Genomic DNA, 26,741 nt, shown 5'->3' with positions numbered 1-26,741 from the left:
TGTGGTTTGCATACATTATCTCTAAATTTGGGTAATTACCCCTCTGTAATTATCTCTACTCACATTAGCGCTAATTTATGTAATTATTATCTCTATGTAATAATGTTCACGTTCATTATTGCTCATGGGTATAAATGATGCAGCTCAGGGCCTAGAACACAGTAGGTCTTTCATAAATGATGGCTAATTAGAACCGTTATCCTAACACCCACAGCACCACAGACCTGCCCAGTGGATGAGGGGGAGAAAAGTCCCCTCTCGCCTGGCACACTCGGCTGATATCCTCATGACTCAGCAAACATTCCAGCACCTACTACGGGCCACCTACCCAGCTCGGTCAGCAGTGCAAACTCCTTCCCCTTTGCCGATGTGATAAATAACAACTGCAAACACTTAGGCCACGTGAGGGGCCCCAAGGACGGAATTATTTTTACTATCAAACCCAAATTGGTTTACTAAAACTGTCAGCGGAAACCGAGCAAGATAAATTAAACCCAGCAGCTCCTGGGCCTCATGCATTCTTCGCTGGTGAGACGCTATTTTCACTCCCTCAGTGGGAGGAAGGGGGTGCCGGGTCCAGATGCCGCTCTGCCAAGCGTGAGCCAGGGTTTGCTGGGGAGCCTCGGGCTGGGACCCAAGCGTTTCAGCTCCCTTCTGCAAAGGCTTAACCCTGCGAGCTCCTAAACCCCTTCCCCTGCTGCCAAGTTTGGGCAAGTCCAGACTCCCTCATGTGGCCTTCAAGGCCCTGCCTGATCCTACTGCTTCCTTGTTGATGCCACGCCTCCTATATCTCTGAGCTCCAGACACACAGGGCTTCCCTTAGCTCCTCTCATGAGCTGGTGAAGAACACAGACCCTGGAGACAGGGCAAGCAGAGCTGGAATCCCAGCCATGTGATCATAGTCACTGTTCTACTCTATAAGTGTCAGTTTACTCCTCTGTAAAATGGAGATAATAAGAGGACCCACTGCACGTGCTTATTGTGAAGGTGCCTGGGATGTGAACGCCTGGGATGCATTAAATGCTCAGCATATATTCCATATTACAGACAAATAACAAGAGAGTCACGCTTTCCTGCTTCTGGACCTTAGCACATGTTGTTCCTTTTGGCTGGAACACTGTTCCCTCCATCCTTGCTCATCTTCTATCTGTCCTTTGGTCTCAGTTCAGCATAGATCAGGGTTTTTCTGCTTTAGCACTATTGACATTTGGGGTCCGCTAATTTTTCGGTGGGGACAGCCCTGTGCATTGCAGGATGTTTAGCAGCATCCCTGGACTCTCCCCACTAGATGCCAGTAGCATCTCCCCCCTCCCAACACATACCACTTATGACAACCAGAAATGCCTCCAGACATTGCTAAGTGTCCCGGGGGGAGGCGCGCAAAATCATCCCTGGTTGAGAACCACCCACTTAGAAAAGTTGCTTTCTCAGGAAAGCTTTTTCTCCACGTCCTGCTAATTTATTTACTTATTTGGCTGTGTTGGGTCTTCGTGGCTGCTTGTCGGCTTGTGGGGGCTACTGTTTGTTGCGGTGTGCGGGCTTCTCACTGCGGTGGCTTTTCTTGTTGCAGAGCATGGGCTCTGGGTGTGCGGGCTTCAGTAGTTGTGGCTTGTGGGCTCTAGAGCGCAGGCTCAGTAATTGTGGCGCACGGGCTTAGTTGCTCCGCAGCACGTGGGATCTTCCCGGCCCAGGGCTCGAACTCGTGTCCCCTGCATTGGCAGGTAGATTCTTAACCACTGTGCCACCAGGGAAGCCCCCTGCTAATTTAGATAAGGGTGTTGAGGGACATCTCAGAGGAGGCAATATGGGAGCAGAGACCTGCAGGAAGCTAGGGAGTGAGCTATATGGATATTCAGGGCAGAGCATTCCAGGGCAGGGTGGGGGTGGGGTGGTAGGAGACAGCCAGTGCAAAGGCCCTGAGGTATGTTTACAGAACAGCAAGGAGGCCAGTGTGGCCAACAGGAGAGACCAAGGAGGAGAGTGGAAAAAAGCGAAGCAGGAGCCATAATTAGGGTCAGATCACATAGGGCTTCTGTAAGAACTTCAGCTTTTACTCTGAATAGAATGAGGAGCTATTGCAGGGTTTGAGGCAGAGTATGATGCGATCACTCAGGGTGCCGGGTTAAAAACAGCCGCCAATGGGACAAAAGCAGGAGCAGGGAGACAAGTGAGGACGAGACAGCGGAGGCTTAGACCATGGTGGTGGTGGCAGTGGGGGTGTCAGAGATGCTTCAACTCCAGGCAGATTTAAGTCCTGAGTAGAATCAACAGGATGTACTGAGGCTCTGAGTACAGATGTAGGAGAAAGGGAAGAATCCTGTTCACAGGGAGTGTGCTGGAGCCGGTGGCTCCTACTGGGCCATATGGGCTGACTATTAAATGTCCAGGCATTTGGTGACCCTGTTGGCTTTGTGTTGGTTGCTTGATATTGGCCACAGTGGGAGTATTTACACCATGGAAATTGGCAAATGTTGCAAATCAGGGAGTTGCTCCCCACCCCTTGTCAAGGAAAGCCATTGTGGAACGCTGACCAGTGTTCTCCTGCTCTAGAATAACTCCACATCTTTTGGGTCTGAGCAGCAGGCAGGATGGGTGACTCCTTTCTGAGATGGGAAGGTGAGGCGAAATAGGTTTGGAGAAAGAGAATCAAGGGTTGAAGTTTGGGGATACGTCGTTGGAGATGCCTCTTAGACATCCAAGTAAGAGGTAAGAAGGCAGGTGGAAATAAGTTGAATATAATAGCTGCATCTTCTTTCTAGGATAACTTTGAGGAGTAAATTAATTAACGTTTGGAAAGAACCCTGCAAACAGTGAGTGCTCAATGATGAAAATGGCTTTCTTTATCACCTCCATTAGAAAGGATTTAGACTTGTGGTCCCTCAAGTCTGAATCTGACCAGCAGCTACTTTTTGGAGAGGAGGGGGCATTATTTTAACAAATTGAATTTATGTTAGAGAAATGCAAATCAAACTACAATGAGGGACTTCTCTGGTGGTGCAGTGGTTAAGAATCTGCCTGCCAATGCAGGGGACATGGGTTCGAGCCCTGGTCGGGGAAGATCCCACATGCCGTGGAGCAACTAAGCCCATGTGCCACAACTACTGAGCCTGCGCTCTAGAGCCCATGAGCCACAGCTACGGAGCTCACATGCCACAGCTACTGAAGCCCGCGCGCCTAGAGTCCGTGCTCCACAGCAAGAGAAGCCACCACAACATGAAGCCCGCGCGCAGCAACAAAGAGTAGCCCCTGCTCACCACAACTAGAGAAAGCCCTCGCGCAGCAACAAAGACCCAATGCAGCCAAAAAAGAAACTAAAAAAAAAACCTACAATGAGTTACCACCTCACACCGGTCAGAATGGCCATCATTAAAAAATCTACAAATAACAAACGCTGGAGAGGGTGTGGAGAAAAGGGAACCCTCCTACACTATTGGTGGGAATGTAAATTGGTGCAGCTACTATGGAGAACAGTATGGAGGTTCCTCAAAAAAACTAAAAATAGAGTTGCCATATGATCCAGCAATCCTACTCCTGGGCATATATCCAGACAAAACTATAATTCAAAAAGATATGTGGGGGCTTCCCTGGTGGCGCAGTGGTTGAGAGTCCGCCTGCCGATGCAGGGGATGCAGGTTCGTGCCCCGGTCCGGAAAGATCCCACATGCTGCGGAGCGGCTGGGCCCGTGAGCCATGGCCGCTGAGCCTGCGCGTCCGGAGCCTGTGCTCCACAATGGGAGAGGCCACAGCAGTGAGAGGCCCGTGTACCGCAAAAAAAAAAAGATATGTGCACCCCTATGTTCATAGCCACACTATTCACAATAGCCAAGACATGGAAGCAACCTAAATGTCTATCAACAGATGAATGGATAAAGACGATGTGGTGTATACACACACACATGTACACACACACACACAGTGTATACTACTCAGCCATAAAAAAGAATGAAATAATGCCATTTGCAGGAACATGGATGAACCTAGAGATTCTCATACTGAGTGAAGTAAGTCAGAAAGAGAAAGACAAATACCATATGATATCACTTATGTGTGGAATCTAAAATATGACACAAATGAACTCATCTATGAAACTAAACCAGACTCACAGACATAGAGAACAGACTTGTGGTTGCCAAGGGGGAGGGGGATAGAGGAAGGGAAGGATTGAGAGTTTGGGATTAACAGATGCAAACTATTATATAGAGAGAATGGATAAACAACAAGGTCCTACTGTATAGTACAGGGAATTATATTCAATATCCTGTGATAAACCATAACGGAAAAGAATATGGAAAAGAATGTATATATGGTAGCATATACATATATATGTATATATAACATATATATGTGCATATATATGTGTATATGTATATATATACACAAATACATGCACATATATATGTATATATATACACATATATACATATGTATACATACATATATGTGTATATGTGTATATATATGTATATATAACAGAATCACTTTGCTGTATGCCAGAAACTAACACAACATTGTAAATCAACTATACTTAAATAATTTTTTTTTAAATTTGAATTTAAATGATGTTAGGTGGGGATGTAGTTCCCACTTCACCACAGTTCCCCCAGCTCTACATTATCTCACACAGCCCCAATTCCCATTTTATGATACTTGCCTGACCTTGCAGGAGTCAGCGTTTGCATTCTCTCTGTTCAAGGCAACCTGTCCCTTTGCAGAAGAGTGAGAAGCCCAGAGAGGCTGGGTGACAGGTCCAGGGTTGCTCAGGGATCACTGTCAGGGCACAGAGGAGGGAACCCAGGGGTCCTCCCTCCTAGCCAACACTCACATCTCGAGTTGCCAAGATGATCAGAAGAAAGTGCCCCCTGCAAGGGTTCCTTTTCTGATGCTAATGCTGGTGGTGGCCTGGCTTTGGGGAAGTATTTCTGCTTAAATGTTCCAGTTTCCTGGATGGGCTGCTGCATCGTGTGCTTTGTAGTGGAAGTAAAACCCCATCCCATGTTGAGATGAAGGTTAATTGAATATTTGATGCCTGGAGGGGATGAAAGCAGGGTTCCCATTTTCCTGTTTCCTCTTCCAGGCCTCTGACACCAAGGGGAGACGTGGGTCAGTCTTGGTGAAGCAAAACCACCTGTAAGGGATGCATGCTGTGAGGAGAGGATGCTGAACTGGGCAGAAGGGAGGGGACCACAAACTATGTCTTGGGGCAGGGAGCTGGAGGACCTGCAGCAGAAGCCAAGATATCAGGAGTTGATTTCCTCCTCTCCTGGCTGAAGACTGAGGTGGTTTGCCCAGCAACTTCTGGTGGTGAGGTGCTCATCAACTGGGACCATAAATTTATATTTGTCATGAGGGCAGTGGGGAGCCATGGAAGGCTTCCTGGAGGAAGGAGCTTTAGAATGGGGTTTCCTACCACCGGAAAACTACTAGAGCTCATCAATGAATTCAGTAAAGTTGCAGGATATGAAATTAGTATGCAGAAATCTGTTGCATTTCTATACACTAACAACAGAATATCAGGAAGAGAAATTAAAGAAACAATCCCATTTACCATTGCATCAAAAAGAATAAAATACCTAGAAATCAACCTACCTAAGGAGGCAAAATATCTGTACTCAGAAAACTATAAGCCATTGATGAAAGAAATTGAAGATGACACAAACAGATGGAAAGATATACTGTGTTCTTGGATTGGAAAAACCAATATTGTTAAAATGACTATACTACCCAAGGCAATTACATATTCAATGCAATCCCTATCAAATTACCAATGGCATTTTTCACAGAACTGGAACAAAAAATTTTTTAATTTGTGTGGAAACACAAAAGACCCCGAATAGCCAAAACAATCTTAAGAAAGAAGAATGGAGCTAGAGGGATCACAATTCCCAACTTCAGACTAGACTACAAAGCTACAGTAATCAAAACAGTATGGTACTGGCACAAAATCTTGAAAATAATTTCCCTCTCGCCAGGCTCCTCTGCAAAGCCAAGCAGCACCCAAGTCATGCTTCCCAGACAAGTGGGTTTCTACTTCAGGTTTGAGGGGAGAGCTGACCCCCAGGCTGCATCCAGAGAGGCTCTTCCAAACTTGGCATCCCCCCACTGTCCTAGCCACATGTCTGGATCTGCTGGACAGCCCTTTCTTCTGCTTTTCTAGCCACCACTGTGTGTCTCTGTCCCCTTCTCCTGATTCCTGGGGAGTTAGGGAAAGTTCTGGATGGAGCATCTAATAGGTACCCCCACTGAATATTGGAAACAGCCACACAGCCAAGTAAATCCATTCATGACAGCATTTCTTCATTCAGCAATCATTTTCTGAGCATCTACTATGTGTCAGGCTCTGTGTTAGACCCTGAAACAGAGATAAATCAGACCAGGACCTGACTGCAAGGACCTTCTGGTCTAGTTGAGAGAGACAGATAGGAAAATAAACTACTGTGGTACAGAGTGTACATGTTATATTTCTCTCCTCCTCCTGACCATACTAGCCATTCGGTCCTCTGAAAATGCTGTGCCTGCTCTTGTCACAGGGCCTCTGCATACTCTGTTCCTTCTTGGATGAATTCACTCCAATTCATCCTTTAGTTCTGAGCTTTGTCAGATCCTCAGCAAAGGCTTTTCTGACCTTCCTCTTTATATCAAATCCCCATTATAGAATCTCATGGCATCAGGCACCCTTCCTTACAGCACTTAACAAAGCTACATCGAAGCAATTCCTCACTTAGTGCCTGTTTCCTTAGACAACTGACTTTCCTGAGGATAGGAATTCCTTCTGGGTGTGTATCATGTTGTCACTTCCTCACCATAGGGACCCCAGTTCTTTGCACAGTCCCTGACACGCAGTAGATGCTTAATTAATACTGGTTGAAACAATAAAGCAGGAGCAATTTCTTCCCCAACTGGCTGGCCTGGGGGGGTCCACCCATCATAAACACTCACAATTGGATATCTAAGAAGATCCGTTTCTCCTCCCCTACGTGGATCTTCCAGACACAATCTTCACCTTCCACGTAGGGCTCTGGCCAGTTTGGGGACAGCACCACACCGGCCACGGCAGAGAGCTCCCCACCACACATGGCTGTAAAGACACAGACACACACACACATTATCCATAAGGAAGCAGATATGGTGTAACAGTTAAGAGTGTGGTCTATGAAGTCAGACAGTCCATACATGTGTGCGGAATGATTAAATTAGGACTGGCCACCTGCCTCCTTTAGCTGAAATTTGGCAAAGGTGGGGCAAGGACATTGTACTGTGCGTTCTGCATCCATGGATTCAACCAACAGGGGATCAGAAATATCTGAAAAAAAATTCCAGGAAGTTTCAAAAAGCAAAACTTGAATTTGCCACTCACCGGCAATTATTCACATAGCGTTAACATTGCATTTAGGACATTCCCATAGCATTTACATTGTATTTACAACTATTTACATAGTATTTACGCTGTATTAGGAATTATAAGTAATCTAGAGATGATTTAAAGTATATGAGAGGATGTGCCCTTTTATATAAGGGGCTTGAACATCCACGGATTTTGGTATTGGGGGCGCGGGGGGGTGTGCCCTGGAACCCGTCCCCTGTAGATACTGAAGGATGACTGTAGTTCTTTCAGGACGAAGGACAGAGTTCAAAGTTTCAAGTGCATCCTTAATAGCCCTCCCCTTGAGCAGGGTGAATAGTGACTAGAGACGGTACATTCTAGTCAGAGGGACCTGGGTTCGAGTCTTGCCTCTGCCATCCGCCTCTTGCTCTGTGACAAGGCATGTAAGAAGTTCCTGGAGCCTCAGATGCCTCCCTCTGTACAGCAGGGAGAAACACCAGTTGCTGACTTCACTGGGTTATTCTGAGGCTTAAGTGAGCTCATGGATGTCAAACACAGCACAGCGCCTGGCACAAGGTAAGCGTTCAGTAATTCTTAACGTTACTGTGGAACGCCCTGGCTCTGAACTGGAAGCGGAGATGTGGCCACACCTGGCGCCTGGCCCTTTAAATTCCACTCTGTGTTTACCGCTTTGGAAAATTCTCAGTGTGGCAGAGGCCAAAGCACCAATAAATTCCGCTCTCTTAAACCAGTACATTTAATACAGGGATCAATCCCTCACCACGGCAAGGCTGTGATTTCACGCCAACCACCATCCAGGTGGCGGCTGCCAGGAGCCAGGGCTCTGTTCATTACTCCACATTCCCCACATGGGTCCAGGCTCGGGGTGGCTCAGTGGCCTTGAATATGGAGAAGTGGGGTGGGGCAGGGCACTGGGAGTCCCCGTAGATGAGGATTCCATACAGCTGACATTGTCCAAAGGGGCTCAGGGCACAGGTCTCTGAAAACAGAGACCTGAGTTCCATTCCCACCTCTGCCAATTACCCTCAGTGTGTTCTGAGGCATATCACGTCACAGCTTGTTTCCTCATCTGTACACGAGATCGTAATAATATGCACCTCACAGGATTGTAGTGAGGATTAAATCAGATAAAGCACAAAGTGCCTGCAACACAGTTTTTTGCACTCCTATTAACAACTGTTATTATCATTATCATTAATTAGACTCAGGGCTGCCATGTGCTGTTGGGCGGGTTGTGCACTGCACATGTCTGCATAGCACAGGTAGGAGCTGAAATCCATGCAGCGATCTTCTCACCAAGCTGTGCGTGATGGGGTCTTGTGCCTGGAGGAAGAGGCAACTTTTCAATTTTATCCATTTTGTGATTTTCTCAAGGACCAGCAGCAAACCTGACCCAAAGGAGGGTGAGCTCCAGAAAGGATTCTACTCCTAAAATCGGTATATAAGCTGGGCCTTTCATCTGAAGGGGTGGACGGGTCTGGGGTGCCCTGGGAGGAGGGCTGTGACCCACTCACCTCTGCACAGGGGCTCCGTGTCATTCCAGTATGGGTCCCGCATGTTGATGCACTCAATGATGGCCGGGCCCTGCTCCAGGGAGTGGCCGGGGTCACAGGTAAACTCCACTATGGTCCCGATGTTATAGGTGGGGTCGGACGTGGTGAAGTTCCCGTTCTGAATGTAGGGCTCATAGCAGTGGCCTTTCTCAAAGGCTGGGGCCAGGACACAAAAGAGGGCAGCCACTCAAGTGAGTCAGGGGTGGCTCACAGGGCTGTGTCTCAGAAGCAGGGGCCCCTCTTGCTGTCCAGGGAAGCCCCAAGGGAAACGGGTACCAGACCCCACATTCCAGTTCCCACTGACCTGCTGAGGGCCCTTAGGCCATTCACTTGGCTTCTCGGGCCTCATTATTTTCATATCTAAAATGGGAACAAGAACCTCTGCTCTCCCAACCCCGCAGAGGCGGCCTTTGGAAGTCCAAGAGTCACTCTAGCTATGGCTTCTCCCCCATCCTTTGCAGGTCAGATTTCTACCTCCCATGACCCGGCCCCGCCATGCTTCCCCTGCTCCCACACTGCCACCCCAGGAGACGGGGCAGCCTCTGGGACCCTCACCCTCGAACCGGATGTTGAAGGCTGAGGCCATCCGCCCCTGGTCAGACGTGAATTCGATGCAGATGGTGTGGCCATCACTCAGCAGGCCCTCAAAGGGGACATTCTCGGTTTGGAGGGAGTCGTAGAGAAGAGTGGACTTGTTGGTCAGCCCACTGTAGACCATCATCCTGGCAGTGGGGAAGGAGACAAGAGCCAATGTGAGGTCTTCTTGGGCCGCTGATGCACAGCAGTGGGAGGTGTGTGCTGTGACCACCCCCTCCGGGGCCTCAATCCCAGACTCATATCCCGATTTCACCCCATACTCGCCTGGACACTCTGCTTCATCTATTCGAATTTGTCTCCCTTTCTGTACAATGCTTGTCCCAGACTCATGGATAGATTCTGAGCTCTTAAGGAAAGTGCTGGGTGTGATGTAATGACCAGACGAATTAATAGATACTGATTATTATTACTAATTGAGAAGCTGGGATGATTGGGCTAATATCATTTCTGAAACACTGATATATATATATAATCAGACAGAGTTCCGACTTTAACTTCTGAGCTGAGTGACTTTGGACAAAAGCGCTGCACCCCACTGAGCCCGTTTCATCTGTAAAATGGGTACAAGCACACCTACACCAGAGTGTGGGGATTAGAGACCATGGATATAAAGTGCGCAGGGAAGAGTAGGTATGCAAGTCAAATGACCAAGCATTGGACCCCTACTAGACTTTGTCACTGATTTTTATCTCCTAAGACCACCATGCCTGGAGTCAGGAGTCCCAATTTCTAGTCCCCAGTTCCCTACCCACTGAGCTTACAGAAGTCTCAACACATCTTGTGCCTCAGAATCCACAACCCTGAAAAGAGGGATCACAATGTCTTTCCTACCTATCTTACAGGGGGACTGTGAGAATACAACAAGGTAAAGTGTCCTGAAAAATGAAAGGCAACAGACAAAACGTTGGTATTCATTTCTACTGTTATTAAAACCCTTTGGGGACTTCCCTGGTGGCACAGTGGCTAAGAATCCGCCTGCCAATGCAAAGGACACGGGTTCGAGCCCTGGTCTGGGAAGATCCCACATGCCGCAGAGCAGCTAAGCCTGTGTGCCACAACTACTGAGCTTGCACTCTAGAGCCCGTGAGCCACAACTACTGAGCCCACGTGCCACAACTACTGAAGCCCGTGCGCCTAGAGCCCGTGCTCCACAACAAGAGAAGCCACCACAATGAGAAGCCTGTGCACCGCAAGGAAGAGTAGAGAAAGCCCGCGCTCACCGCAACTAGAGAAAGCCCACACGCAGCAATGAAGACCCAACACAGCCCCAAATAAAGAAATAAATTAATTAATTAAGAAAGAAAAATACAACCTTTGGCACTTGGCTCTTTGCTAGCCTTGGTATTTTTTAAAAAGTTACACAAAAATGGGGAAGAAACCAGTACACAAATTGGATCACTTATTTTTCTGGACTCATAAACAGGCATTTTTAATCCTTTGAGGGTTTTTTTTTTTTTACTGTGACCCATAAAAAGCGTTTATCATATGAATTTCTAATGTCACCAAAATGCATAAATGTTAGAGTCACAGTCTGTTCATTTTGCCATGTGTCCACTGTGGCTGGGATGAGGAGGGGGCTGAGGTAGAGGCCAAGGGCCATTCCGAGAGTGGGGAGGGGCCTCTTCACAATCTTCTGATCCCTGCTGATTTTGTTGTATCTTGGGGGCCATGCCCCAGGACTCCTCTTTCAGAAAACCAGTGCCTTTTGCTCTAGAGCAAACTCTCAGGATCTCAAAATCTCTAGTCAATTAATCTTTCAAAAACAGCAATTTTCTACTTATGTTCTCTAGAATGTCTAAAATAGTAATAAAAATCTATACATAGTCTGTGGTCAAATGGGTTTGGGAAATGCCAGGTTAAATAAAAATTAAACATTTTTTCCCTTGCAGGACCTGTCAGTGCCTTTGCCAGCTAATGTGCATTAGCACCTTCCAAGACAGAGACTGTGTATATATTGTCTCCCAAACATGTTTGACCAGAGAACCCACCTTCTGTGCTGCATACTATGGGACTGGAGTTTAGAAAGACTTCATTTTGGGGGGAAACCATCTTTAAAATCTTTCTTCGGGCTTCCCTGGTGGCGCAGTGGTTGAGAGTCCGCCTGCCGATGCAGGGGACACGGGTTCGTGCCCCGATCCCGGAAGATCCCACATGCCGCGGAGCGGCTGGGCCCGCGAGCCATGGCCGCGGAGCCTGTGTGTCCGGAGCCTGTGCTCCGCAACGGGAGAGGCCACAGCAGTGAGAGGCCCGCGTACAGCAAAAAAAAAAAAAAAAAAAAAAAAAAAATCTTTCTTCATTTCTCTCCTCTACTCAAAATCCTCCCATGGCTATCTATAGTTTATAGAGGCAGCCTGGTACCCAAAGCCCTTCAGAAGATGATCCCCATTTACCTCTAATCTTTGCCCATCCTCCACTCCTATTCTCCATGCTTGGGCTACTCTACCCACTCACTGTATTTTGGGTTCCCTGATCGAATCTCTTTCCAAGGTTTAGATCAGGTCCCATTTCTTCTCTTTTTAAAATTAATTAATTAATTAATTTAGGGTCTTCATTGCTGCGTGCAGGCTTTCTCTAGTTGTGGTGAGCAGGGGCTACTCTTCGTTGTGGGGCGCGAGCTTCTCATTGCAGTGGCTTCTCTTGTTGCGGAGCACAGGCTCTAGGCGTGTGGGCTTCAGTAGTTGTGGCATGCAGGCTCAGTAGTTGTGGCTCGTGGGCTCTAGAGCGCAGGCTCAGCAGTTGGGGCGCACGTGCTTAGCCGCTCCACAGCATGTGGGATCCTCCCAGACCAGGGCTCAAACCCGTGTCCCCTGTACTGGCAGGCTGATTCTTAGCCACTGTGCCACCAGGGAAGCCCCACATCTTGTACTTTAAAGCAGTGATTTATTGATATGGAGTTGTTCAGGATAAGGCTGGACGACTTGGAAGGAAGTAGACTCCAGAGTTGGGTAACTTATTTAGTTTTCTGGTATTTTCTCTCAGAATCCTTTCCTAGAGGTTAATGGTCTAGGTTTGAAGCTTCAAAGAAGTCAAGACACTATATAATTCTAAGATCAACATCGGACAGATTGCAGAATTCTAAGGTGCTGACATGCTGTCGGTGCCCTACCCACATCCCCTCAGCACCATTCCTCACCTATTTTCGGATGGTTTCCAGAGTCTCTGAGAACCAGCCAGCTCCAAGGGTGGCAGGCAGTGCTGGGGAATCAGTGTGTCCAGGAGCACGCCTCCTCCAACATGGATGGTGGGGGTGGATAAATACCCAGCTCCTTCACCCTCCGATAGGAACGCTCTGAGCCCTGCTCAACACAGCTTCCTGGAGGCCCGCAGTAGATACCCAGTTGTCTCTGCAGTCACCTGCCTACTAATACATACTGTATCTACTCCCTTTCCTTCTCTGCTTATTTTCCTGGTGCTTTCTAAGATCAGCTCCCAAACAAACCACTTTCTCTCACATCTTTGTCACTCTGTTTCCAAGGGAACTCAACCTAAGACAGCAAGTCTAAGCAGCTAAGATGCTAATTTTCTAGAACATTCCAGAATATTCTAGAATAAGTTCTCAGAGTTTTCAGGTTCTGGATTCTGTGCATATAACTTAGCATCTACAGACATACTCTTGGTTAGATGTTGTCTTGTATCTTCTCTAGTTCCTTCTGGTACATAAGTCTGGTTTTTCCATCTCAACTGCCAGGAACCAATGTTTCCTACTTCTCTCCTGTTCTCTATGGAGCCTAATACATGACTGGGCACAGAGCAGATGCTCAGTAAACACTCCCTCCTTGTTCAATTGCAAAAAGGATGTGCAGGAGAAGGGATGAGGCAGTTCGAGGTGGGGGAACTGGATTCCCTTCTTGCGTCTCCCCCTACCCTGCTGTGTGACTAGGGTAAGCCCCTTCCCCTCTGTATGTCCTAGTTTCCTTATGTGTAAGAGGAAGAGATCGAAGATGATGGTCTCTAATATCCTTGCCACCCTCCCCAGCTCTTCCTTTCTTGACGTCCATGAGGCAGCATTTTAGTCCTTTCAAGACTCCAAATCCCAAGCCACGTTCTAACACTCTGGGAAGGAATGAGGCTGGCTGGGGACCCTCAGAGTTTTACCTGTCCTTCTCGTGCAGTGACAGCCTCTCGAAGTGCAGATGCAGCTTCTGGCCCTCTGGAGCTTCAATTGTCCACATACAGAACTGGCTCCCATTGGCATTTCCAGAGTGACTTGGGGACAGGACGCGGCCGATGGTGGCGTTGTGCACAGCCCCTCCACAAGGGGCTGGGGTCAGAGAGTAGGGGTGGGTGGGCAGTGAGAGGATGCAGAGAGAGACAGAGAGAGAGAGAGGAAGTGAGGGTTTCATCCTTCCCCACTCCCCACCCCTTCATGGGAGGAAATAGGCTGGGGAAGAGAGAAACCATGGGAAAAGTCCCATCCTCCTGAGAGAGGTTCATCCTGTTTGACAGGAGGTCTAATTCCATGATTAGAACCATTGCCATGTGCGTTCCATGGTAGGGAATGAATGGCTGTGATTTAAGGATTCTTCCATGCGCTGGCTGCGCCCTGATTCCTAATTACAAAATGGTAATTAAGAAGGACATAAATAGGCAGTTCTCAAAAGAAGAAATATACTTATATTACTTAGTAAGCACTAAAAAAATACAGCCTCACTGGTAATAAAAGAAATGCAAATCTAAACTATATTCTATCTTTATCCACCTAATTGGTCAAGATAAAAAGCAGCAATAAACTGGGAAGCTATCTCCAGTGATGGGAAATGGTCACTCTCATTCAGGAGTGGTTAGAATGCAAGTTGCTGTGGCCTTTCAGGAGGGCGATTTGATGAAAAATCTGGAAAATATGTTCAAACACTTTGACCTAGTAATGAAGGTTCTGGGAATTTACCTTAAGAAAAGATTTAGAGAGTTTCACAAAAATGTATGAATGAGGATGTTCACTGCCAGATTGCCTCTAAGAGCAAAAAACAAGAAAGAACATGAATGTCCGCGTACAGATGCTTGGTGAAATAAATGCATGTCATTCGTATAGTTTTTAAGAACCATGCTCTCAAAGAACTTGAGAATATAGGAAAATATTCACTATATTGTAAGTGGGAAAAAAGAAGCTAGAAAATGGTCCACTATATCTATTTCAATGAGCTATATGCAAGGATCAATTGAGACCAGGAATATAAAAGTGATTTGCTACAGTCTTCAACACTTTCTTGGAATTTTTTTTTTTAAACCAGAGCCATGTATTACTTTTATCATAAAAGTTTAATAAATATTAAAAAGTGATTTGTGAACTAGAAAGAGTCATACAAATGTGGGGAGGTAGTCTTATTTTTAGGAGATATTTGGTTCTCATTAAATATTTGCTGAATGACTGCATGACTAATGCAGTCATGCATCAGTGACGTGCACTGATGAGAAAGGCAGATAGCTCCCTTCTCTGCTCTGGACTCTGCTGTGACCTACAGCAAAGGCACTACCAAGAAGTCTTGTACAGTAGTTCTTTCAGGACCACGGACAGAGCACTGGGACGCAGGCTCTCCAGCTACCTCTCCTGAATCCCCATCCAAAAGTGAAGGTTCAAATCTGGCCAGCGCCACTTATCTGCTGTGGATCTAGGACGAGCCACTGAAGCTCTCTGAACCTCTAGGTCACTGTAAAATGTTAATAATAATTCCTCCCTCTTTCTGGGACTGTGGTGGTTAAGTCAATGAAACACTGCATGTAGAGGGCTTGGCGTTGTCCCTGGCACAGAGTAGGTGCTCAAAATGTAGCCAGCATTACTGCCCCATAGCTCAGGAGCCAAGGAGATGGAGGACACTGTCCCTGGTGGGGGGCACCGGCCACCTGTCCCCCGCGAGCTGCTGCTCATTTGCGGCCTCTCTGCTCCCATTCCTTGCCTTATTAAGCCGACTGATGGCTGGTATCAATTTGCCAGCCGCGGCTCCCCATCCGTCTTTCTTAGCACAAATTGAGGCTTAATTCCTCTCTGATTTCATACATAGATAAAAATTAATGTGAGGGAGGCCTGGAGACCAACTGCCCTATGGTTTGAATTTTTCTTCTTTGTTAAAAAAAAAATTCTGAAGGGCCTTGGGGGAATGATACTGCAACAATTAAATCTGAGAATTTATCATCAGCTCTCATTTGCATTTTGAATTCTACTGACTATATGGATGCCTGGAGGGCAGGAGTGATATTTTCTTATTCCCAGTAGTCTCCTTGTACATGACTCATGGCCTGGCACAGAGTAGGTGCTCAGTTAATGTGGGCAGCCTACACTTTCCTGGCCATGATCAGGACTTTTGAGAATCTAATAGAGATTTGCTCTCTTGATAACTGAGGATGGTCAAGGTCATGGCCACTGGGGCAGACCGAGTGTGGTACAGAGTGCTTCTCAATCTATAATGCACACATGAACCACAAAAGGAGCATTTTAAATGTAGATTTTGATTCGCTTGGTTTTGTATGGGGCTTGGGATTGTGTATTTCTAATAAACTCACTGGTCTGCAGATTGCACTTTGAACAGTGAAGGAGTAAGGAAAAGAGCTCAGGAGAGAAGGGTTCTGGACTCAGTTCAATTTCTATCTGGTGACCTTGAGGGAGAAACTTCACCTCCATGGGCCTCAGTTTCCTCATCCGTAAAATGGGGTAATTGTTCCCACCATGTAGGATTGCTGTGAGGATTTATCAGAGCCCTGGCCTATGGACTGGGCTCAAAATATGGCAGCTGTCATATCCAAAGCACAAGCAACAAACAAAAATTACACAAATTAGACTTTGTCAAAATTAAGGACACTATCAAGAAGTGAAAAGGCAACCCACAGAGTAGGAGAAAATATTTTCAAATCATATATCTGGTAAGGGTCTAGTATCCAGAATATATAAAGAACTCCTACAACTCAAGAAAAAGACAACCAAATTTTAAAAATGGGCAAAGGAGTTGAATAGACATTTCTCCTAGAAGATATACAAATGGTCAACAAGCATATGAAAAGATACTAATGTCACTAGCCATTAGGAAAATGCAAATCAAAATCACAGTAAGATACCTTCACACCCACATTATTATATGGCTATAATAATAAAAAGAAGACATGGAAAATAAGTGCTGGTGAGGATGTGGAGAAACTGGTACTTTCATACATGGCTGGTGGGAAAGTAAAATGGTGCAGCCGTTGTGGAAAACAGTTTGACGGTTCCTTCAAAAGTTAAACGTGGTTATTACCATATAACCCAGCAATTCCACTTTGGGGTATATACCCCAGAGAAATGAAAACATAAAAACTTGCATACAGACATTTATAGCAGCATTATTCCTAATACCCCCAAAGTGGAAACAATTCAAACGTCCACCAACGAATGAACAGATGAAATGTGGCCTATCCATATCATGGAATATTATTCAGTCATAAAAAGGAATGAAGTTCTGACAGACGTTACAACGTGGATGAACCCTGAAAACACTATGCTAAGTGAAAGAAGCCAGATACAAAAGATTACATATTGTACGATCCCATGTATATGAAATGTCCAGAATAGGCAAATCTATAGAGACAGAAAGCATATTGGTGGTTTCCAGGGGCTGGGGACAGGGAAGAATGGGGAGTGACTGCTACTGGGTCCAGGGTGTCCTTTTGGGGGTGATAAAGATAGTGGTGATGGTTGCACAAAATTGTGAATGTACTAAGTATCACTAAAGGTCAATTTTATCATATAACAAAACTTTAAATGGCAGTAGCCATCTGTATTTGGAGGAATCTCTTCCCTAAGGTCAATCTTAATACCCTGGGGGCTGGTCTCTCCCCTCTTAAGTGGACCATCCGTGTTTGGTCTGGCTGAGGCTGGCATGTACCTGAGCAGATGGGTTCCTGGCTGCTCCAGTGGGGCTTGGAGGCATTGATGCACGTCAGCGTCTTGGCACCCTGGAGCTCGTAACCCAGGTGGCAGTGGAAGTGGGCCACCCCACCTGAGTGCAGGTCCATCACCACGACATCCCCGTAGTCGGGCCGGCGGGGAAAATTGCAGCTCAGCATGAAGGCTGGGAAGAAATGCAGGGGCAGACAGTCATCTCTCAGAGGGGGAGACAAAGAACATGACCCACATCCTGGGAGTCAATTTTTGCTGAGGAGAAAAGATGAGGCCCCTGAGGACCCTGGAGTGCTGGAGGAGGGTATTTTTGTGATTCGAGTTGATCACGTGGTGCTGAGACTGCCAGATGCGCACTTTTTTCTAGGCTCAAAGCTCCCCACCCTTGAGCCTCCCTGGTGGCGCAGTGGTTAAGAGTCCGCCTGCCGATGCAGGGGATACGGGTTCGTGCCCCGGTCTGGGAGGATCCCATATGCCGCGGAGCGGCTGGGCCCGTGAGCCATGGCCGCTGGGCCTGCGCATCCGGAGCCTGTGCTCCGCAACGGGAGAGGCCACAACAGTGAGAGGCCCGCATACCGCAAAAAGAAAAAAAAAAAAAAAAAAAAGCTCCCCACCCTGCCTAACCAGAGACGGCAGGTTTGGGGTGACAAATGTGTTCCCATCTCTCCCTGGAGACAGAATGGCCTTCTCCTTGAGCACAGGAGGGACAGGATCACCCAGGTAGGTTAGGCTCACGTGCACGAACAGCTTAGGTGTCTGATGAAAATGCAGGCTCTTGGACCAGAGTTAGAACAACCATTTCTTCAGGAAATGCCCAAGATATGAAAGCTTGGAAACAACTGTCCTGGGAGGTAAGGGCTTGGGCTCTGAGGGAGATGGATGTGAGTTTACATTCTCTTACTCCATCGCTCAGAAACTGTGTGACCTTGAGAAAGTGACACAGTGCCCTGAGCTTCACTCTCCTCTCTGTGATCGTCCCTGTTTCACAGGTGGCGGTAAGGATTACAGGTGAAATGCCAAAGAAGGGCCTCCTTAGCCCAGTATCTGGTGTACAGAGCTCACTGGATGGGGTGGTAGAAGGGTGTACGTGACCACGCTGAGCTCCTTGAGTTTCATTTTCCTAAGAGGGTGCTGAATCCATCCTAGCTCCACCACTAGACTACGGTCTGACCTCTCCTGCAGCCTAGGATATCTGCATTCCCAGTTCCCATGAGGAGGACTAAATTCAAGCTCATGGCTCAATGAGCTATTTTTTCCATTTTTTAATTAACAAAGACAACAGACGGCAGTCTGCATATTGAGAAGGTGTGAGGAAACGGACACTCCTGTATAAAGTCGCCCATCTGTTTCAGAAACATCCAAGGGGAAATTTTTTAATGAATTGTTTTTCCAGACATTCAGTCAATGTGACGTAAATGTGGATGGCTTTCCATCTCCCAAGGTGTGGCTAAGGGCTCCCCTTCCCCGTCATATACTTGGCAAGGATCCAGGGGGAGCTCCTGGTAAGGGAAGTAACCGGAGGTCTTGGGAACCGCCCAGGAGGTGGGGAAAATGGGATGACATTGAAATGAGAGAGAGAAGGAAGAGAGAATGGGGGTGGGAATGAACAGAGGGAGGGGAGGAAAGAAAGATATGGAGGAAGCAAGAAAAGAGGGAGGAGAAGAGAGGAGAAAGGTGAACAGAAAACAAAAGAGAGGAGACTAGAAACAGACAAAAAGGAAAGAAAGAAACAGTGGAGAAGAAGAAAAAAGAGAGAAGGACTCCAGTAGCAGAGGCTCTTTCCCAGAAACCCACGGACTCTCATGGGATTTGTGTGTCAGATTCAGGAGACATGAACTTGAATGGGAAAAAGGGGCTTGCTCATTCTTCATTAACTTTTTACTTAACAATGATACTTCCTTCAATCACAGATGTAGGCAACAATCTGTAACATAGTCACAGAACATGTGACTTTGTCACCAAGAGAAATCATAGATATTTTCATATCAAAATGAATATCTTGACATATTTCTTATGCTCCTTTGGAATTACAGTAATTATCAGAGCCAATGGGAAATATTTAATGTGTTAATAAAGAAGCACATAGATGATATCACAGATGAAAACAATATTTTGACAACTGCTATTAAATATGAATGGCTTCCTTTTGAATTGTATGTATTTTATGCTCTTAGAAACACAAATCTAAGAAGGGGTTCACAGTGTTACCAAACTGCCAGAGAGGGTCCCTGGCACAAAAAGGGTGAGAATCCTTGGCTCCAGAGAGAAAGGGAGACAAAAGCTACATCTCAACAGCCTCAGCCTGATCTTACCCTGGTAGTGCAGCTGGAAGGTCCCAAGGCCATCGTCCTGGAAGGTCCGGAAGTAGACGGAGATGGTGTTGGTGGGGCTTCGGATCACCTGCCCCTCTACCAGGAGGGTGTGGTTCGCCAGAATGGTCAGGGAGGGGCCGTCCACCCCACGGATGGAAAGCAGCTCCCCCTCGGACAGGTTCACACTCTTCACCTGGAGACAGGTAGGGGTAGACAGAATCTGAGTCGTGTCTGAGACAGGGCATCTGTTAGCCCCCTTATCTGAGTTCCATGAAAGAGGCTTCTGGATGCTGGCAGCCAAGACAGAGTCTTCTGGAGCTGGCAGGTGGGGTTTGATCAGCTTGTGCCTGAGGTCCCATCTCCAGGGAGACAGAAGGCATTTCACCAGAAGGTAAGCTCCAGGGAGGCAGGAAACTTTCCATGCTGCTCAGGGTCCCCAGGGCCTAAAATCATGCCTGGCACATAGTACGTGCTCAATAATCTTTATAGACTGACTGAATACACTCTTGCCCTTCTGCATAAACTGGTGAGGGCGTGGGGGGCCTCATCTCTAGGGCTTTCTCAGGCCCACTTTCTTTTCCTCCTCAATGGTGGCTTCAATGGCAGAGGCTCCTCAAAGCCCCATGTACTTGGTTTGCCAAGTCCACTTTCCAGGCTTGGGAGAAAAAGAAGGGAGATACTTTACTCGCAGACAAGGATGCTGAACAAATGCAGCGGGGCTGGGGTGGGGACCTTAGTCAGTCCCCAGTTCCTAATATGAATATTTCTGCTTCTCTTAGTGGGGCCTGGGGCCCCAGACCCTTGCCTCTTGTGTAAGCAAGGCAGGCATTACTGACAAGCCTTTCCTCTTTCAGGCCATACACGTTACTCTCTTTTCTCTTTGATGAACGCCTACTCATTCGTCAAAGCCCCACTAAAATTACCCTTCTCCGTGAAACCTTCCCTAACTGCCAAGGAGCCTGCCTGTCTCTCCACTGTGATTCCACAACATCCACTATGAACATCTACTACAGACCATTGGGAGAAGCATCCCAATGTCTTCCATGTGTGTCTATCTCAATCACAAAACAGCAGACTCCTTTAGGGCAGGCACTGCATCAGTTTTACACACCATCCTGTCCCCCATTGCTGTGACTGGTACAGAGTAGGTGCTAACGAAGGAATTCTACTGTGCCTGATAAAAAGCTCCACACAGTATTAGACAGAGTGGGTCTATTCAACTGGAAGAAAGTGTTCATCAAGTGCCAGAATCAGCTGGATGGCAACTTTTCTCCAGGTTAATTCCATGAACATTTACGAAGTACCTACCATGTGCCACATGCTGTGCTAAGCTCTGGACACAAGTTCTGCCGAGAGGCTTACCTGTCATCCTTCCTATACAATCAGAAAACCTTCCTAAAGTAAAGTTCTGCTTATGTCATACAACTGACTCTGCTTAAAATCTTCTGGTGGCTTTCTGGCTTCACTTCCACCCTTTCTTCTGTGGGACAGTGAACTGGACAGTTCACCACTTCCTGGCATGTCATCTTACTTCATATCAAAAAGTGCTTCTAAAGATGGGGAGGTCAGTTGGGGATGGCCTGGAACTAGGGTGGGGATAATTGGTAACATGCATTGAGTGCCCGCTCTCTCTCCCTTAGGCTCTGGATGAATGCCCTCTGTGCACTGTCATATTTATTCCTCCCTGAAACTCTGTAAAGTAGCAACATTTTCATCTGTTTTACTGATGGGGAAACTGAGGCTCAGAGAGCTGGAGCCCCTTACCCAAAGTCATATAGCATTAACTGGTAGAGCTGCGACTTAAAACCCAGATGTTTGAGCACTATGCCACCCTGCTTTTCCATTCTTAGTTTGCAGCCAAAAGTTTATGAATCAAATGAGCCACATGGGGCTTCCATGACTATGTGTGTGTTTAATAAGCAGGGTATCAGAGGACTTTCCTTCTGGGTATAATGATTCACAATTTATCAACACATCCCCTTCCCTCCATGTGTGTCAAGCTATTTCAGCTGTGCCCTGAGTTGGGAACTCCTATTCATCCACCAAAGCCCAGCTTAAATTGCCCCATAGGGCAAAGCCAGAACCATACTGGTTAGGATGATAAAAACAAGCCTGACTCAGACAATCCTTCAGAGACTTCCTGCTGGAAGAGGCAGCCACTGCAGGGCACCTTTCGGGGGTTACCTGGAGCTCCACCCCATAGCCAGTGTACACTGTCACGTTGTACGTGCACTCCAGGAAGTTGTTGAGGGGCAGCGGTGGGTAATCACTGGAGTCGATGTACCCTTCAGGATCGGAGAAACTCACACTGCAGAGAGCTGGAGGAAAGCACTGTCATTAGGACACGGAGAACAGCTCAGATGTCATCTCTCAGATGGGCTGTGGGCTGGATCTGGGCCTCCGAGGACACCTGTGTTCTCCTGTCCCCACTCCTCCCACTGCTGTTCATTCTCCTTCAGCTCCAGAATCAACATGATAATCAAATAGCAGCATCTGACACAGAATGATAACTTACTACATGCTGCTAGGCACCTCATCGGTCTACAGGGGTGACCCCATTCATCCTTGAAGGGACTGATATTTCATTCTCATCTGAGATAAGTAAAGCAGAGCTCAGAGAGGGTGCGCATCTGGGCCAAGCTCACACAGCGAGCAGGAGTCAAACCTAGAGCTCATACTCTTTCCTGAGCGGTCACATTGCATTTGTCCAAAATCAATGTATGATTGACAGCTGATGTCTCTCCTCTGTGTTTGAAGATGGAAAAAAAGACAGAAGAAAGACTGGAACACAGACGTGCATTTTATCAAGTTCATGTAACGGTAAAAGCAAAAGCACCTTGAAAGGCTAGGGCCTTCTAGGCAGACAAAAGGATTCTGTTCCAGGATGAAAGGTTTTGAATCCTGCTGTTTAGCTGTGTGGCATTGGGCAGGGTACTCGATGTCTTACGGTCTCAGGGGTCTCATCTCTAAAATAGGGATTTTAATTCTGGGCCACAGGGTCAAGCTCATAGCTAGGGCTCCATAGATGGTAACCAAAGGTGGGACATGGACCTCCCCGGCCCCCCTCTCCCATGCCCTGCACGCAGCAGGTGCCTCATCGCGGTTCTGGGGGGGGCTGGAGGGGTTGGGGGCTGCACACCTGGGGCCTGCTCAGTGGTGATGACCGTGGTGGTAATGATGGTGGACGTCGTGGTCTCCTGGCTTTCCTCCGAGGCCGACCCGGTCAGCTCGTTCTCACATTTGTCCATCAGGGTCATAGGGCTGGCATCCCCTGGGGGAGCCTCGTGGGCCTCCTCAGGCATGGCGGGCGCCCCGGGGTCGGGGCTCTGGGGGAGCGTGTGGGCCACCAGTGGCTGCGAGGTGAAGGGGGCAATCTGTAGGGGCACGGGCGTCGTGGGGACTACACCTTCCTTCCGCTCCAGCCAGAGGGGATCCTCCGATGACAGCGACAGTGGGTGGGTGTCCTCCCCTGCGGAGGCCACGGGGTCCTGGTCCCCAGGTGGGCGGGGCTTCTCTGTGGCAGAGGAGAGGAGACCTAGGCCCGAGGATGCTGGCTGGGACGCCCCCCTCTGCACGGCTGCTGCGGTGGTGGCCTTCAGCCTCAGCTGCTTCCTGGTCAAGTTCACCTGCTTGAGCGAAGGCGGCTTCTTCGTTGGGGGGAAGGCATGCCTGGTGCCGGGTTCCTCTGGAAGCGGAAGCAGCATGGACGTGGCTGCGGAGTCTTGAGGTGCAGAAGGGACCATTCCTTCCAACTCTGGCTTGCGAAGCTCGTCCCCTGACTGCGCTGGATTCAGAGGGGCCGTGGTCACTCTCTCTTTGGGGGTCTCTTGGCTCAGACTGCTGCTCCCCAGGGCTTCCGAGGGCAGAAAGTAAGTACCTGAAGGGCCAGCATCTCCCTCCAGTGGCGCATCTTGGAAAGAGAACGGACACCAGTTAGCTTGGGGCCAAGGGCTTTAGGTCCTCACCTGGCAGACGCTGAGGGTGGCCCCCCTGAGGTGGTACCCAAGGCTTGCTAGGATGCTGGTACAGCCCAATCAACCTATGTGGGGCTGCCTCCTTTCCTTCCTTCCTTCTTCCCTTCCTTTCTTACTTCCTTTTCCCAACCAGGGAGACTGGGGTTGATTGTGGCCAGCCTGAGCTAAGCATTAGAGATACAGAAACCAAGGGCACAAGAATTTCACAGTCCAGTTACATATGCCCTGGGAGGGGGAATAAGAAAGTAGAGATAATCATATTTGATGTGATAAACGCTTAGAAAGAGAAAAGCTTTGTGTGCTAAGAGGACAGGCCCCTAACCCAGTCTGTGGGGCAGGACCACCATGTACAGCTGGACAGGTTGCTCACTGCACAAGGCTATCCCACTAAGAGGATGAGTGGGGCTGTAACCAACCCAGTCTCTTCTCTAAGCTGTGTGCCCTGACTCAGGGCTATATTATCCTGGGATTGGGGGAGTTTGATTTTTTTTTTTGTTTTAACTAAATAATGTACAAGTGACCTTGTGGGAAACACACGAAGATGTGAGGATCCAGAATCATGAGGCAGGTTTAGAACAGAGGGGTATGGGAAGACCCAAGGCCTGGCTGAGATGAGCGCAAAAGAGGAATGAAAGAGAACAGGGGACATAGGTGGAGGGTGATTAGAGAGAGAGCTGGTGAGGTAGGGAGGTCGGGGCCAGTCTCTGGTGGGCCTTGTACGTCCTGTTGACCCCTTGTGATTTATTTTTGCCTTGAAAGGAAAACCACCTAATAATTTTAAATAAGGGCTGGCCCAGGCTACTGTTTAGCAGAATCATGCCTGAAAACAGCTGCATCTACTTATCTGAGACTCAGTTCTGCCAACTGCAAGCTGGCAAATGGCTCTACCTCTCTGAGCCTCAGTTTCCTCAGCTGTAAAATGGGGCTATTGTTCCCTATTTCATAGGGTTTTCATCATTCAAGAGGTTGATTATGGAAAGCATGTGTACATGTACGTACATGTGGGTCCCTCACCCACAGAGTGCCTGGTATGTATCCGCTGCTGTATCTGTCATCGTTTTTTATACTCTTGTCATTATAATCGTGCCCTCAGCAGGGGGCTGGAGCAGTCAGAATGTTCCCAATGAAGATCTTGAGATAGAGAGGAATTACGTCCTGGGGACAAAGGACTGATAGCTGTCCAGGACTGATAGCTGTCCTTGTCAATTTTCCGCAGAAAGACAACTCACTCAGCCACAGTCTCAGGTCCCTTCAGCACTGTCATTTAAATTTATTTCCGTAGCCGTTGGAAAGGCTCTTTTACTTTCATGGAGTCGGCAGTGGCAGTGGCTTAATCTATCTAGACTGCAACAGTGTGCAACTGGCATCAACAAATATTCCTGTTGTGTAACACTGATTACCAAGCCAGTGTACATTCCAGGCCGATGATGGCACTGGGGCCAGATCTGACCTGAGGACAGATCCAGGTCATTCAGGCGCCAGGCAGGTTTCCTGGTCCAAGGTGGGAAGCATTGAGGCTTTGGGGTTAGACCTGGGTTCAAATCCTGCCTTTGACAGTTACTAGCTGCGTGAACCTGGGCAAGTCCATTAAGCCTCTTTTGTGTAGTAGAGACACTCCATCTACCTCATAGGATCAGATCAGCTGTGGGCTGCTTGAAAGCGGTAACTCTTATGCTCACGGTCACTTTTATCAAATGATTGGTATTGACCATCTTTGTAGACTGTCAAGTGAGAAGGTGATAAGACAAGAACAATCGAGGATGAGGGTTCAGGACACCTGGCTCCCAAGACCCAGCTGTGGTTTGATGCACAGAGCTTGGATGCAACCAGGGGTTGGGGGACCCGGATAGTGGTCCTGTCTTGGCCACTACTCCCCATCATTACTGGGTGGGTTTCCTCTTCTCTCTGTGTGTCAAATGGGCTGCCAGACTAGATAAAATCTAAGGGTCCTTCCAGCTCTGACTGTTGATTTTTGAAACAATCAGGTAACTGGCAATTATTCTTAGAGCTTGTTGTTAATCTTGCTAAAAAGGGCCAAGTGACAACCTCAGTCCTGACACTAGCTTGTGAGTTTTGTTGGGTCCTGTGGCTACATTAGTTTCAGCCAGTCTTTTCACAAAAATGCCCCCTTGATCCCAAGGGGCTGGAGGAGAGAGAGGAAGTGGAAGAGGGAGTGAGAGATAGAAATACTTGGAAAACAAGTTGTGTCAAAGGTGATAAAAGATTACAAATGACATAAAGCACATCAAAGTGCCTTGGCTATAATAAGAGTGATATTTATGATATTTTATTTATGATCACTTTATTGAGTGCTGAATATGTGCAAAGGCATGTGCTACGTGCTTTGTAGCACAAAGGCATGTGATACATGCTTTCTCACCCTTATTTTTTTTATTTTTTATTTTTTTGCTGTACGCGGGCCTCTCACTGCTGTGGCCTCTCCCGTTGCGGAGCACAGGCTCCGGACACACAGGCTCCGCGGCCATGGCTCGCGGGCCCAGCTGCTCCGCGGCATGTGGGATCCTCCGGGATCGGGGCACGAACCCGTGTCCCCTGCATCGGCAGGCGGACTCTCAACCACTGCGCCACCAGGGAAGCCCTCTCACCCTTATTAATTAGAAATTATTATTCCTATTTTACGGATGGGCAAATGGAGGCTTTGGGATATTAAATAACTTTCCAAGGTCATACAACAAAGCTGGGTTTCAAACCTTGGTTTTCCTGATGGCAAAGACCACGCTGCTAGCCTTCAAGAAATACGGAGTATTATCACTTGCAGCCTCTCCTCAGCTTGAATTGGCCTCTCCCCACAAAACCCCTCTCTCTAAACCCTTGGTCTGTTTGCGTTTCTGCTGGGTGGGCTACAGCGTTTTTCAACCCCCTAGATGGCACTCCCCAACACCAACATGTTCCTGGTTAAAATAAGAACTTTAACAGATCGGATGGGTCTGGTCCCCTCTGCCAGACCCATCACATCTGGATCTCCTCCGAGCCCACTGAGATCCAGCACAGCCAGGAAAAGCAGAAGGAAATACAAGAAAGAGGACCCTGTAGTCAACTTCCTCCCCCACCCCCAATCACTGCTGCCACCTCCGGGGTCCC

The 26,741-nt window shown here is 47.8% G+C and overlaps 1 protein-coding gene across 1 annotated transcript in view; it reads right to left on the bottom strand.

The window, feature by feature from the left end:
- The window catches only part of SEZ6L (seizure related 6 homolog like), a 193,644-nt gene that overhangs the window by 54,273 nt on the left and 112,630 nt on the right, over positions 1-26,741 (bottom strand). The window contains exons 3-10 of the mRNA XM_060118330.1: positions 22,805-23,575; positions 21,850-21,983; positions 19,666-19,858; positions 17,340-17,525; positions 13,588-13,753; positions 9,451-9,617; positions 8,857-9,051; positions 6,937-7,075 (exon numbers count right to left, since the gene is read on the bottom strand). Of these exons, the coding sequence (XP_059974313.1) occupies positions 6,937-7,075; positions 8,857-9,051; positions 9,451-9,617; positions 13,588-13,753; positions 17,340-17,525; positions 19,666-19,858; positions 21,850-21,983; positions 22,805-23,575 (1,951 nt within the window). The remainder of the gene's footprint in view (positions 1-6,936; positions 7,076-8,856; positions 9,052-9,450; positions 9,618-13,587; positions 13,754-17,339; positions 17,526-19,665; positions 19,859-21,849; positions 21,984-22,804; positions 23,576-26,741) is intronic.

This window comes from Mesoplodon densirostris, chromosome 15 (assembly GCF_025265405.1).
Source record: "Mesoplodon densirostris isolate mMesDen1 chromosome 15, mMesDen1 primary haplotype, whole genome shotgun sequence".
NCBI lineage: Eukaryota > Metazoa > Chordata > Mammalia > Artiodactyla > Ziphiidae > Mesoplodon > Mesoplodon densirostris.
This window is presented reverse-complemented; position numbering and strand designations above follow the sequence as displayed.